The sequence below is a fragment of the Triplophysa rosa genome, linkage group LG11, assembly GCF_024868665.1.
Source record: "Triplophysa rosa linkage group LG11, Trosa_1v2, whole genome shotgun sequence".
Taxonomy (NCBI): Eukaryota; Metazoa; Chordata; class Actinopteri; order Cypriniformes; family Nemacheilidae; genus Triplophysa; species Triplophysa rosa.
Genome location: NC_079900.1, coordinates 11,138,416 through 11,154,389, shown reverse-complemented (window position 1 = coordinate 11,154,389; position 15,974 = coordinate 11,138,416). Strand labels below are relative to the sequence as shown.

The 15,974-nt window shown below is 38.2% G+C and overlaps 1 protein-coding gene across 1 annotated transcript; it reads right to left on the bottom strand.

Annotated features, from left to right (window-relative positions):
• Nucleotides 1–274: 274 nt before the first annotated feature.
• Nucleotides 275–15,731, bottom strand: sstr3 (somatostatin receptor 3). The gene is made up of 2 exons (XM_057346086.1): nucleotides 15,494–15,731; nucleotides 275–2,479 (listed from the first exon to the last, which is right to left on the bottom strand). The coding sequence occupies exon 2, from the start codon at nucleotides 2,434–2,436 to the stop codon at nucleotides 997–999; it is 1,440 nt and encodes a 479-aa protein (XP_057202069.1). The 5' UTR covers nucleotides 2,437–2,479; nucleotides 15,494–15,731; the 3' UTR covers nucleotides 275–996.
• Between the last annotated feature and the right edge of the window lie 243 nt (nucleotides 15,732–15,974).

The following is a 15,974-nucleotide window of genomic DNA, read 5'->3' as shown; positions in this document are numbered from 1 at the left end:
GATTTTAACCATTAATTACATTATGATTTCAATATTTGTGATGCGCATAAGTCAGTATTAAAGATATCAAGATTATATTTTCACAGAATGTGCTTTACATTACGTAGGACAGTTTTATAGAGAACAAATCACTTAAAATGACTTTAGCTGGATTTTCACAGGCAGGGTCACAAATTTGTCTTTCTTTCTTAGGAGGAGCTCGCTCCTGACACTACCCCCGGACAACAGAACTGGATAAAACGGAGTCGATCATGAGAGGAAAATGGCAGACAAATTGGGGTAAGGGAAAGGCAAGCTGTTGTTAGGTGACTGCTTACACACTTGGAAAAAAGATTTACAGGACCCAGATCATTAGGTTCTGCCCAAACCTGCATTTAGAACTTAAATTGTACATTCAACTGAGTTGCAGATGCTACAACACATTTCTATTATCGTACAATACTTTACAAGTAAGGCAAAAGTACATAAAAAGACATTTACAGAAAACTACAAACCACCATAGGAATATATCAATTACAAATTGCCTGTAGGCAATTATTAACCTTTGTTTACATGTGTACAAAATGATTATCTTCTCAATTAGTTTATCGCATATTACAGTAATGTGCTACAGATCTCATTTATCCGGTGCCCAGTCGTAGCCTGAAATTCATTGAATTGATTAAAGCTCCCTAAATAAATTTAGAAGGCACATGAAGACTTCACATATCGTTTGTACTTTCACTGTGGAATGCTGCTGCTGACAAATGTTTTGTCTGGCAAATTCGACTAATAACGTGAAAACCACTGTGACGGTTTGCAAAACTATAATAGTGTCCATAGTATTAAATCTGTTTATGGAATATAGATTTCTTGATACATTCAAAAAGTGAAACAGGATTTCAAAGAAGCCAGGAGAGAAAATACCTACAAATTTTAACAGGGCTCTTTTGAAGAAGCCTCAGGGGATGCATTTACAATAATACTGTTCTTCCAGCTGACATAAATCCAGTTATTCTACAAGTAGCTGATCTCCAGTGAGGTGTTTTTTTCCACTGGTTCCTCTGGCAGTGTTTTCACGTTACCGTTTTTAGCCCCGTTCTGCAGGGTTGCTGCAGGCCCAAAGCCTGCCACTTTTCCAGTGGTTTCCCCGTCCATGTCCCTCCTGCCTGGCGAAGCCGTCTCGGCAAACCCCGGAGCTGAGGGTCTCTCTGTGAAAAGCGCACGGGTGCTTTCGGGTTGTCCACTTCCGTTTCCGTTCTGAGTAATCTTGCAGATCTCCGTCATCTCTGTCACTTCCTCCCTGTCCTCATCTTCTTCCTCATCTTCTTCTTCTCTCACTGCTCTCCTCAGGCTTTCCCTGGGCATCAGCACCCTTCTTCTTTCTTCCTGACGCTGCTGCTCTGTGGGCTCGTGGTTTTCCACCCTCCGCGAGGAGCGGCACAGAGCCTTGCGGAAACCGCGCTTGAAGTTGTCAGAGAGAAAGCCGTACACGATAGGGTTGGCGCAGCTGTTGGCGTAAGACAGCACCACCACGAAAAGATGCAGGCCTTGCGGCTCGTCGCGCAGCGACACCACCAGGTTTATGATGTTGAGGGCATAAAACGGCATCCAGCAAAAAACAAACACAGCCACCACTATCACCACCATCCGTGTGACCTTTCGCTCCGACTTGCGACGTTTGGTTGAAGTGGCGTGAACTTTCTTTCCTGAACTACGAATTTTGAATACAATAAGAAGGTAGCACATGCAGATGACCAGCAAGGGAAAGAAAAACCCAACGGTGGATGTGTAGATGATAAACGCCGCCCCCCAGATTTTGGTCGGCTCAGGCCATATAATGTTACAGATTCCTCCCTCTCGTTGCACGTTGGCGAAAATCACCACAGGCAGGACTACCAAAAATGAGACCGCCCAGATCGTTCCGTTCACTGCTTTGGCCACTTGCGGTCGCCTCCACTTCGAAGACCGGATAGGGTGAACCACAGCCAGGTAGCGATCGATGCTCATCACGGTGAGGCAGAAAATGCTGGTGAACTGGTTGATGCCATCTACGGTCATTACCAGCCTGCACGTGAAGGATCCGAAGGGCCACGAGTGCATGGCATTCTGCACAGCAAGGAACGGAAGGCCCAACATGAAAAGCTCATCAGCTATAGCGAGATTCAAGATGTAGATGTTAGTCACAGACTCCGTCTTTGAGTAATGCAGGACAATGTGGATGACCAGAGAGTTTCCTCCCAAGCCCACGATGCAGACGATTATGTATATAAGAGGGATGAGGATTCCAGCCATGCTTGTTCCTGATCGGTTGCCTTTTTCTGTAGCATTGGTGCAGTTTGATGTGTTGAAGAGGCAGGTGTCATTAAGAATAGTCTCATTGAGGAGGAAACTGGGAATGGAGCTGTTGCCCCATATACCCAGTGCAGCAGAGGCGTCTATTGAGGATAACTCCATCTCAGTCTTTTGACGTCACTGCCTTCAGCTAGGGGCCATTGTCCTGTACAAAGAACAACCACATATTATTATTTGTCTGTCAATGCACTCTCACATACAAGGCTATACTCTGGTATGCAATAAATTAATAGTTTATAGACAAAAGTGCCATTGTGCAGAGGTTTTGCACAAATCTGGATCAAACTGAATACATACCACATAATCGTTAAAGGGATAGTTTACCCAAAAATGAAAATTCATAATTTACTCAACCTCAGATTGTTCCAAATCTGTATAAATTATATTTATTATTGAATCCCATAGTATTTATTTCCCATATATGGGAGTAAATGGGGGATGAGATCTGTTTGGTTACTGACATTCTTCCAAATATTACCCTTTTGAGTTTAGTAGAACAAAGACATTTATACACGTTTGGAACAATCTGAGGGTAAGTAAATGATGACAGAATTTTTATTTTTGGGTCAACTGTTTCTTTAAATAACATTTCTCAGGATGATCTATAGGTGATAGTTAAAGTTATAGTTCATCCACAAATTAAAAAATCTATTATAATTTAGTTATCCTCATGTTACTTATTGAACTTTAGTCATTTTTACTCCAGATCTTTTTTCAGTGGAACTCAAAAGGTGGTGTTAAGCAAAATGTTAGCCTTAGTATTAGTGAGTCATCGTTCACATTTTTATATAAAACAGAGCAGACATACTGACAAATCTCACTTATGAGTCACTATATATGTTTGGCTGTATATTTTATTATCATAAAACATTGGATTTTTGTCATTTGGGAAATCCGACATGCCAATTAGCCTTCACAGTACCTTGCTGGATCAATGGCATCAAAAGATTAGCATTATATACTGTGTGCATACGTTTGAAATGTGGAAAAACAAACACGAACAACTACAATGAAACCCTAAAGCAAAGAGTAATGAAAAAGGGGCATGGTTTGTTGTACCGGTAATAGTGATTTAAAAGCATAATTAAAGTGGAGAAAACAAATAAAGGGTAAGAGCTGTAAATGTGTCCATGTAGTGTCAGGTGGAAAACAATTGCCGATGATGGGAATGCCATTAAGACAACTGCATTGAGATGTTTGGCAAGGGATGTACTACATGCATTCAACAGACAGAATAAACACTGTACGTTCCCAAATGTGGTTTGTAGTCCAGGGATAATAATTGACATTTCATTAACAAGTAGACACGAGCTGACAACACAGATATTTAAAAGCCCATTCATGGTGTGAGTGCTTATTCTTAGGATATTCAATAGTGCCCTAGGTTTTCTTGATGCGCTATATATGATGTATCTTATAGTGTGTATCGGCGGAGGATATAGGCGTTAGAGTCTAAGAAGAAACAGGTGATGTAGACTTATGAATTCCATCTCTATTTGTTGAAAAGGCTTGATGTCTCTGTAAAATATTCACACCTGTCTCTCTCCATTTCGATTCCATTTCTCTTTCTCTTGCTCTCAATTATGGCCAGAAGGAAAGAACGGGGAGGATAAATTGACTCGAGATCAATGTGGTGCAGAAACTCATATAAAGAGAAAGAGGGGAAAACATGCAGATACGCGCTATAGTAGAATTAATCCAATCTAGGATGAGATATGATGTTAAATGGAGATTGTATTTAGAAAAGGAGACCTTCGATCAGTAGGTTTGTAGAAAACTTATACATGAAAATTTTACTTACTGTATATATATATATTATTCTATATACATTAATAATTTTCTATATATATTAATATATTTTATATTAACTGTTAAAATATTGAATCATTTAGTATATTTTTTAAAATATCTTCTGAAACCTTGTATCTTGTATTTTTTTGCCATGAATCACTATTATTAGTCACTCTTTATGTTTGTCACTGGGTTTTGCAAATATCTAAGCAACAAAAAGTATTAAAAAGTGCTTGCCAAATTTGACATCACAGTATTTAATCATTTAAATAGTACAGTGTTTTTTCATTTCCTGAAAAACAGCAAATTTGGACATCCAAGCCCTTACAGAAAAGACACATGAATTTCACATGTTTTTTACATGTTTTTCGCATGTGATCACATGTATACAACATGTGTTTAACATGTGCAAAAAAACACGTGTGATCACATGTGAAATGTGTGTTTAACATGTGCAAAAAAAACACGTGTGATCACACGTGAAATGTGTGTTTTTGGAACATTTTGGTATGAATTCCATGTGAATTCCCACGTGAAACCCATGGGATAACATGTAAAAACCCATGGGATGACATGTGCAACATGTGGTGACGTGAAGAACATGTGATCACATGTGGAGACATGTCGCATATGTTATCCCATGGGTTTTTACATGTTATCCCATGGGTTTCACGTGGGAATTCACATGGAATTCACACCAAAATGTTCCAAAAACACACATTTCACATGTGATCACATGTGTTTTTTGCACATGTGAATTTCGTGTGTCTTTTCTGTAAGGGAGGTTTTGGAAGGACAGCGACGATATATTGAATAATACATAAGGAATTGCCGCTTTCACTTGGTTCCATTATATTAAAATATGTTATTTAATTGATTACATTAGATTTTCGTAATTCGTAAGGGAACTTACTCTACATCAACCAATTTTAAGATCTATATTTTTCCAATAACCATTTATATTAAGAATTATATTATTTATGTGAGTTTTTACAAGCCACATTCATTTTATTTTACTTTTTAAACATGAATAATGTAAGCTTTCTAATATTGAACAGAAGACAGTGTTTCTAGAACTAATTCATTATATGAGATCTCTGGTTCCCAAATTTCAAAGATTTTCCCTTAAATTTGAATAGATGATCATGAAATGGAGAAATGAAAGCCGAGAATAAACGTGCAGAGTCAAACAAAGACAATAATAAGTGAAAGGAGATAAAAGAGAAAGAAAAACGATGTGATCATTTAAGTCCCTGACAATAATTAGACCCCACAAACGTGTAACCTTCATGATAAAATAGCTATCCAAACCATCAAAACAATTTCTTTGCTCCAAAACTTCACAGAAGATAAAACGGTTGTCTAAATACGCAAGAAGTGTTTTGTGTGGTATTTTAAAGGTAGTTGTGGCAGATTGACAGACTTAGTTTGATTGGTAGTTATTATAGGGTCAATTGTAAAGCCTTAATATATCTGATATTTATTTCTAATTCTATTCGGTTTTTTACATCTCTGTACTGGGGTTGTCTTCTCTGAGGAGGGAGATTAAATAAATACATGATTAAATATGTCATTTTTCTAAAATGTCTAACATTAACACCAGAGTATAAATTGTCTTTGCTGACTCCCTACAGCTCTCTGTGCTCTCATTGGGGTCCTGAACAATAAATAGAGATTAGTAAATACAGGAGCAAAGTCACATTGAATGGCTGCCTATCATGTGGCGAATCATGCACTAATTGACCTGAGTGGCTCAAATTGGTTGAAATGGACAGACAAATTACAGAGTTTACAACTCACCCACTCATATCCGAATCCGAATGAATTTGAAATGAACTTGAAATTACTTTGCAGTGAGCACTCAGCTCGGTTAAATTAAAGCTGCACCCAGTGTCTGCGACCTTCATTACACCTGCTGTGTTTTTCAAGGATTTGATGACTAATGGTCTAAAAAGATTCACCAAACACAAAATCTGTCATAAAATATACAAAATGCTTGTTTATGTCAGTATTTCTTGTTGGTCAAAGTATATTGTAAATGCTGTTCTGTATGTCGAACATGACGGTACATTTAATCAATCTAAATAAAAACAGACCTCATTTCAGAAGTCCACTACTTCACAATACCATATTGTTGAAATTGAGTCATAATAATCAGCAAGTTAGTGTCACTTTAATATTTAATGACTTGTAAAACAGTTGTGTATTATTGACTACTTGCTTTTAATACAAATGTTTGCTAATTGACAAACTAAATGTATTCAATCACTTTACACGCACACTCTCTCTTTGTCTCTTTTTTTAATCTCATCATTTTGTAAAGGCTAGACTTGTCTGCTCAGAGAAGTCAGAAGTGTTTAAACAGACGGTCATTTGAATCTCATCAAGTCTTCTCTCACTCAAGAACTGTAAAGGAGGACCTTCGCATATAGGGTTGACACACACTGACTATCGCCCACAAAGACACAAATTATACAGAACGAGACGGTGTTGTTTAAGATATTTGTTTCAATTGTTCTGAGAGATGCGTGGCCCACTACACATTCATTTCCACATGGAATGATCCCTTAAATAGAATATTTCATAGTCTGATGAATTTATCACTGTGTTATATCCTGATTGACTTCAAATGGACACTGTCTGTATGCACTAGCTGAAACAGCATGATCCTCATTAGTGAGAAAATGTAATCATCATCTATTCAGTACCATTAGCCACCTGATGCTACCCAGGTTGGGGAGGGTGCATGAGTGGAGTGGAGGACTTAGCCTCTCTCTTTGATGCCAGGGGCCAGCTGCATAAACAGCCACTAAGTTAAGACTGTGTCTAAACAATTCTAACTATTCTCAAAGACTAGAAATTAGTTAGGACTCATCTGTGTTAAGTTCAGACCAATCTACCATTTTATGTAACTGATTTGAAGAAGTTTTGACCAGTCTTGAAGAAAAGAAAATTCCTTGCATGGAATTGACCATGTTGTTTCTACAGTAGCCCTAAATGGACTAACTGCTCTACAGAGCGCGTTTCGTATACGCTATCTCCATCTGTAAAGTAGCGAAAACATGACGACACCTTAGTTCTGTGTCAGCCACTGTAGTGCTTTGAAAGGGAGGGGTGGAGTGAGCAGTTGGTTGCAATCAGCAACCTCACCGCTAGATGTCGCTAAATTTCTTACAGTGGACCTTTAATACTAAAATGGAGTAAAGAGGTAAACTTTACTGCTCTCAACAGTTTTATGCTGTCAATGTCAAAACAAGTAGTGTATAAATTATTTTAACCATCATGTTTTTAAAATGTTTTTTTTACACAAAAATGTTATGCATAAACGATGTTATTTACTAAAACTGAGTAAATATTATGTTACAATTTAATATTTTGCCCTATTTCTAAGACGGATTCGTTGGAAAATGGTGACCAGCATTGTTGGCACAAGCCTGCCACAAAGTCACCATGTACAGTATGTCTTTGTATTTCCCATGAACCATTAACTAATTCAAACAAACTCTCTCTCTCTGATATGTGCCTAAAAAGACTAGTTGAATGTAATACTAACACCAACACCACGTAAAGGGGGAAATATTTAATCTATTACCAGTGAAGCTGAAGGCAAAAGCAATCATAGCAGTCAGAGCTGACTTTTTTAGTTGCCATTCAGACACATAATTACCTATTAGATTAAATACAGGACCAACTGAAAGCACACAGGCAGGTGCCGGTCACACAATTACAGGTAATAGGCCTATAACTTTGTAAAAATAAAAAAGGATGCTTTAGAATTATAAAACCTCTGTATTGCCAAATATAATTTTTTACTTTTCATTTTGCTTTTAGTATTTCCCCTAAAAGGTTGGAGACTGGTTTGCCTATAGACAGAGAACAAGAGACGTGACTTGTTTAACCGTGTCTGATGTCACATTACTTCACCATACAGAAATACCTCAGAAAAACAGACCATAACAACCACAGCAGTGATCTGTTCAACACCAATGTGACGAGGAAGGCGTGACGAGAGCCGTGGGAGGAAGAAGCGAATCGTATCTCTCACGGAGGAGCGGAAGCATAAAAGGACGAACGGCAGGAGAATACGGCGAGAGAGGACCGGGCCCGGACATTAGTTAAGTTTTGTTTATGTTTTTGTGGCCGGCAGTCATCCATGAGGGGCTGCCGGCCTGTTTTATTGCTGTTTATTTATTTTGAATTAAAATGTTTGATTGTTCGCCGGTTCCTGCCTCCTTCCTTCCGTTTTATTGAGACGTATTACAATCAACAAGATAAAACGGTTTTCAACAATAACAAAAAAATCCACACGGAATTTATCCAAAAAAGTTTCATATTGTAGATTGTGATGAAACATATACAGGTGCTGGTCATATAATTAGAATATCATCAAAAAGTTGATTTATTTCACTAATTCCATTCAAAAAGTGAAACTTGTATATTATATTCATTCATTACACACATACTGATATATTTCAAATGTTTATTTCTTTTAATTTGATGATTATAACTGACAGCTAATGAAAATCCCAAATTCAGTATCTCAGAAAATTAGAATATTACTTAAGACCAATACAAAGAAAGAATTTTTAGAAATCTTGGCCAACTGAAAAGTATGAAGATGAAAAGTATGAGCATGTACAGCACTCAATACTTAGTTGGGGCTCCTTTTGCCTGAATTACTGCAGCAATGCGGCGTGGCATGGAGTCGATCAGTCTGTGGCACTGCTCAGGTGTTAAGAGAGCCCAGGTTGCTCTGATAGTGGCCTTCAGCTCTTCTGCATTGTTGGGTCTGGCATATCGCATCTTTCTCTTCACAATACCCCATAGATTTTCTATGGGGTTAAGGTCAGGCGAGTTTACTGGCCAATTAAGAACAGGGATACCATGGTCCTTAAACCAGGTACTGGTAGCTTTGGAACTGTGTGCAGGTGCCAAGTCCTGTTGTTAAATGAAATCTGCATCTCCATAAAGTTGGTCAGCAGCAGGAAGCATCAGAAGCGTCTCGCCTGGGCTAAAGACAAAAAGGACTGGACTGCTGCTGAGTGGTCCAAAGTTATGTTCTCTGATGAAAGTAAATTTTGCATTTCCTTTGGAAATAAGGGTCCCAGAGTCTGGAGGAAGAGAGGAGAGGCACAGAATCCACGTTGCTTGAGGTCCAGTGTAAAGTTTCACTGGTTTGTCAGTGATGGTTTGGGGTGCCATGTCATCTGCTGGTGTTGGTCCACTGTGTTTTATGAGGTCCAAGGTCAACGCAGCTGTATACCAGGAAGTTTTAGAGCACTTCATGCTTCCTACTGCTGACCAACTTTATGGAGATGCAGATTTCATTTTCCAACAGGACTTGGCACCTGCACACAGTGCCAAAGCTACCAGTACCTGGTTTAAGGACCATGGTATCCCTGTTCTTAATTGGCTAGCAAACTCGCCTGACCTTAACCCCACTAACTTAGAAAATCTATGGGGTATTGTGAAGAGGAAGATGCGATATGCCAGACCCAACAATGCAGAAGAGCTGAAGGCCACTATCAGAGCAACCTGGCCTCTCATAACACCTGAGCAGTGCCACAGACTGATCCACTCCATGCCACGCCGCATTGCTGCAGTAATTCAGGCAAAAGGAGCCCCAACTAAGTATTGAGTGCTGTACATGCTCATACGTTTCATCTTCATACTTTTCAGTTGGCCAAGATAAAAATCCTAAAAATCCTTTCTTTGTATTGGTCTTAAGTAATATTCTAATTTTCTGAGATACTGAATTTGGGATTTTCATTAGATGTCAGTTATAATCATCAAATTAAAAGAAATAAACATTTGAAATATATCAGTCTGTGTGTAATGAATGAATATAATATACAAGTTTCACTTTTTGAATGGAATTAGTGAAATAAATCAACTTTTTGATGATATTCTAATTATATGACCAGCGCCTGTAATAGCTTTAAAATTTAAAAAAGCCAGAATAATTCTTTATTTTATTTGAAATCTGCAGAGAATATAAAGCATTGATTAAGAAAAAAGGCATTTACTTATGTGGAGATGTTTGTCTACAAAAGCATTTTTCACAAATAGAGACTCGCCTAAACAGTACTTCATCTCGCAAGTAACTGAACAGCCTTGTCCAAAATGACTCACTTTGATGTGGACTTGCTGCTTCAGGCACGTCTTTGCATGATTCAGACAGGCTCATGAGCGCCCCCTATGTGATATGCATCCTTATTGTGCTGAGTCTGCACTGATACTATGCCATTCTATGTGGCATTACGTCACAAAAGCGTGGACTCTGAGGAGGATTACAAAGGCTGAGAGCGGCATTTGGTACGGGGCCAGTATGGTTCTCTTCCTTGTAAGTTTTTAAACAAACCTTTTGTATTAACATTAGTTTGGAAAATGTATTCTGAAAAACAGTTACTATACATAAAAACTTTCGTAGGCAAAGGGAAACGTAACCAGTTACAGACAAACAGATTTAGCTGAAAAATAAAACTACTAGTTTTGATGAATAATACGAAAGAGAGCTTATCAATGGTTTTAAAAACATCTGCTATGTGGTGTCACCTTTGCATCCCTATGTAATGTGTTCAGTTTTACATATTCCTCTCCATCTCCCCCCATCAGCTAAACAGATTGTTGGCCTTTGCGGCTCAGATCAGCAGTAAATCTGCCCTTTGGTGAAGTTTGCCTCGTCCAATCATCAGGGTGGGACATCCACAGCATCTCAATGAGGTAGCTATATCAGATGACAGATTCGAGCAAACAAGAGCTAATAGAGTAAACTACACCAATTCCTGTCTCATACATGAAATGCATTTCTGATGAACAGAAATGAGGTGTTTGCGTTGATGGAGGTGTCAAGGTCAGTGGCACAGGTGACTGGTAGTTCCATTTAGCCTTGTTTGCAGTTCTTATCAATCTTTACTTAAAGAGACTTTTCTCCTGAATGTCATTCAGACTGCAGGTATTGCTGTAATTCACGTCTTAGATTGTGTTCCTGTAAAACATGACTTATTAACTGAACTGCTGTGATTAAAAGTTATGGTTTGCTGAAATACTCATTGGTACTGACTCCCAGCATTATGACTCCAAAAGCTGCAAATAAATCTACTTGTATTGCCACAGACATGAATGTATTCAAATAATAGATCACATAACAGGTTTACAGCTAATGTCTGTGTTTGTGCAAATGCATAAATTTAACAAACAGCAGGGGCCTTCCATCTGGGAGCTTTCCTATCATCCCCCACAACTCTAGCCACCCAGAGGGCCTTGAATTGCTTAATAAACTGATGATACAGCATGTTCCTAAATGGAAATGCTATCATGGGTTCTCAAACATGCCCCCGGGTGGTATTTAACACGATTCGGAAAATGCACATCACAAATATATTGAAAATATTTAAATTAGTATTATTTACATAATTCTGTGTTTTATCTCAAGTTTTTGTACTGGACTGTATTAGCACATATCACAGTTATGTAAGCCACTTACAATGGAAGCAAACTGTGATGCTTGCAATTTTGTAAAGCACTAACATGAATTATTCATTACAAATGTATTTACTATTTGAGCTGTAAAGTTGTCTAAATCAACCTTTTTGAAGGAATATATTTCTAGGGGGGTGGACCTCCTTGTAATTTCTGTGGGTTTAATTCTGATACTTAATACTTTTATTGAACTGTGTGTGTAATACTGTAACTAAAAAGATGTGCGTTTAAAGCTGTAAAAATGAAAGGGAATTCTGCTATGAAATGATATTGACTGTTTTAAGTTTCTTGGAATCATTTGAAAACAACAGCATTATTGATGTTATTATTTTTAAGTTTATAACCAGTCCTGAGAGGGGTTATGTGACTCCTGGCTGGTTCAGAATCAATGGTATAAAGTGGGTTATGTTTCATGGGCTGCACATTCAGTCTTCATACCTGTCAGACTGTTTCTAAACACAGAACCTTGTGATCTCTCGCAATCTCCACTCAGAAGCACGAAAATAATATATTTTATTCAGTGCTGTGAAATTGAGTAATTCTGATTAACAGATTCCTAAATAAATGTTTTGTTAATGTAGTATATGTGTGTGTGGTGTGCTTATTTATATATGAATAGAAAAACAAACTGTGAAAACAAAATATGAGTAATATATATTATTATTTTTCATTTTTAAATTATATTTAAATATAATATATATATATATATTAGGGCTGCAACTAACGATTATTTTGATAATCGATTAGTTGGCCGATTTTCTCTCTCGATTAATCGATTAATCGGATAAAATGTAATTCCGTATTTTGCTTATAATAAGTAAATCAGATATGGGAAAAGTATACACAACTGAACTCATTAGCCTTCTCCCAAAATGTTGTGAATGTATCCATAATTAACACACCTGGTGAGTTGATTCAGGTGTGTCATATTCTGCAACTGACAATAGTCTCTCCCGAACGTGGGAGCGAGGGGAGGGTCGGCCAAGGAAATCATTTTTTTGTGCCATGAAAAGTGAGATATTTGTCATTCAAATGTAGTGAAGTACAGTAAAAAGTAATAATTAAGTACAAATACTCCCGTTTAATAAATTAAACTTTAAAACTGCGCAGCTTGAAGAGATGCATGCAAAACACGTCTGACTTTAAAACTGCGCACCTGGCGCTGCACGGAGAGACGCATGCACCGAGAGACACGTCTGACTTTAAAACAGCACAACTTGTGCCGCACGGAGAGACGCATCCACGGAGAGACACGTGTGACTTTAAAACTGCGTCACTCGTGCTGCACGGAGAGACACGTGTGACTTTAAAACTGCGCACCTCGCGAGGTCTCTCCGTTCTGCGCGAGGTGCGCAGTTTTAAAGTCACACGTGTCTCTCCGTGTGGCGCGAGGTGCGCAGTTTTAAAGTCACACGTGTCTCTCCGTGCTGCGCGAGGTGCGCAGGTGCGAAGTGTGACTTTAAAACTGCGCACCTCGCGCTGCACGAAGAGACTCATCCACGGAGAACCACGTCTGACTTTAAAACTGCGCAGCTCATGCTGCATGGAGAGACACATCTAAAACGGTCATTTTAAAAGGGAAAAAGACGCGCTTGATTTATAACTGCGCAGCTCGCAAGTGACGTCACAGACCAAATAATCAATAATGAAATTCGTTGACAACGAATTTCATTATCGATTATTATCGATTTTATCGATTAGTTGTTGCAGCCCTAATATATATATATATATATATATAGGTTTTTATTTAAAGATATATATATATATATATATATATACGTTATACACACACACGTCTGCACTCCTGTGTACATGCCACACACATATAGCCTATAATATAAACAACCTTTTATTTTGGCAGCAGTAATTTCATTATAATTTATTATAATATTTAGATATATGAGATATCATATTATATTATGCTATATTATATTACAATTTATATATTAATAAAATATTAGTATAAAATGTTACAAAAAATAACTTTGGCAGAGCAACTAAAAAATCTGAACTAAAAGCCCAGCAATAAAAAGTAACAAAAAGAACTGTAAAGCATATTTGTGAACTGGAGAGAGAGAAATAAGACCAGACAGAAAGATAGAAAGACGGAGTACGTAAAAGTCTGTGACAGCAGGCCATTTGATCTCATCAATAATAGCCTAACATCACTTCGAGTGGGAAAGCAGGTGGCAGATCTTGTGCTCTACTAACTTTCTATATGATAGATAGGAGAGCGTGTGCTGGAGATATAACTGCATGTGGGTGGAACAGTTGGAGCTGTGTTGGAATGGAGAGAGGCATGCGATGAGACAATGTAGCTACACTGTTGCTCATACTGTCACACTTTCACCAAGAAAAGTGGAAAGGTTTCTGACAGAACAGAAGCACTAGAATGTTCCTTGGGCAAAAATAAAACCTATTAAAACTAACATACACACACAAACACACATGCAAACAGACATGTTGTTAAAAGCGAGTGAACACAGACGGATGCAAAGTCTTACAGTATAATCAAAGTTATATGAAATGATAACAAGTGTTCCCAACAAATAAAACACTGCAAAAATGTGAAAATCCTCAGGTTTTAATTTGAAGAAATACCAAGCAGGTATGCTCCATGGGCTCCGAATGAAGAGGTATATCTGGTTTAATTTAAAGAGACAGTCAGTTGAACTGTATAGACAATGGGGCCGGGCATATTTATCTCATCTGCCCACCTACTTTCATTCCATCTCTTGCTCCTCTTCTCTCAGTTATCAAATCATGCTCCAGTTTAAATTATTTACAGAAGACAGATTACAGATATACCTGCTTGGAGGGCTGATATCAACTCTCTATCCAACTGCAATGAACGACAACCTCTCTATTAAGGAGCAAACATGCAATACCGAGGGTTAAACTGATCAGACAGACAGAGACTGTGGAGGAAAATGGTCAAGATTTTTTCAATGCCTCCATAAGCAGAGTGAGTTCATCAGTTACACAGTGTAGGCTGTCGAAACTGACACATCTCGCTGGAGACTTGGACAGGCCTCGGCTTACTGGCTAACATGCCTGCCTTCCTGGCAGGATTCTTCTCTGTGACTGTTCTGATAATCATGAATTCAATTTTCTTCAAGAGCAAGGTGCAATGCTCACACACTACATTTTTTTTACTTGGGCTTCTGTTTCTTGTTCAGTAATAGTGTAGCAGCTGAATGCAAGTTCTCCAAGGTCATAAACCGCAGTCCTAACCTAATGATATGTGCATGTAACATTTTTAAATATCAATATTACATTAATAGCCATAGTAATATTACGAAATAGCATAGTATATAACATTAGGCATACATAATTTTATATGTAAAAGTATTTTTTTGTAAAAAAAAACAAATGCATATATTTCAAATTTCTTTTCATTTGCGAATACAACCAACCAAATCAGCTCTCACTCCAACGATAAACTTACATATAGACTAAAATCACAAAAACATCTGGAAAAGCGGAACAATTTTTTTTAAGTCAATCCCTTATTATCACGTCTACGCTATATAGCCATTTTGACCAAGATAAGCACATTTACATTTAAAATCAACATTACTATACGGTTGCATAAAAAGAAAGACATTAAACATTGCCAATGTGTTACCAAGTAACATTAACGCTCTAATAGTAATGAGAGTGTGAACGCACCTGCGGTTTCACCTGCCGCGGTAATGCGCTCTTTCGCATTAAGAAAGATGTAAGTTACAAATAAGCACGAATGAGACAGCAACGCATTTACATTCTTGATTAATACAAGCTACTAAGCATCATTTGTAACAGTATTACAATGAAAATTATGCCTTTTATATGCACAACTCGAAAGGATCTACTGCAGCGTTCAAAATGAATTAAACTTTCTTACCTCAAAACAGCATTTGTTAACCAATCTGGTCCTCAGACCCAGAGAATATCAACGAAATAAACACTCTTCGTTTGTTAATTCGGGGTTTAATGCTTCTGTCCCGGACGAGTGGTTGGTATCGCGCTGTGAAGCTGCTGTAGAAGCAGCGCGTGGCTGGTCTGTGAGCGCGCGCGGGGAGAAACTCTCATATCTCAGTGAGCCGCGGCGACCCGACTGGAGTCCTTTACATTACGCGATGCTCCATCACTCCCCCTGTAACCAGGTAACCGCTCTTCCGCAAGCACACGCCGAGGGAAGGTAGGCGTTGATATAAATCACTCCGGTGCTCGGCAGTTTGTGTTTATGTGTGTGAGCTTGGCTGTAAGGTACAGGCTGAAGTGAACGGTGTGTTTGCACTACCAGAAAAATCATTAAGACCGCAAGAAAGACTGCTGTGTGTTCATGTGCTGTATGATTGTTTTTCCCCAGGTATAGCAGGGAC

Excerpts from the sequence above, each read along its gene's own strand:
- sstr3 (XM_057346086.1), bottom strand. The coding sequence starts at position 2,436 with ATGGAGTTATCCTCAATAGACGCCTCTGCTGCACTGGGTATATGGGGC.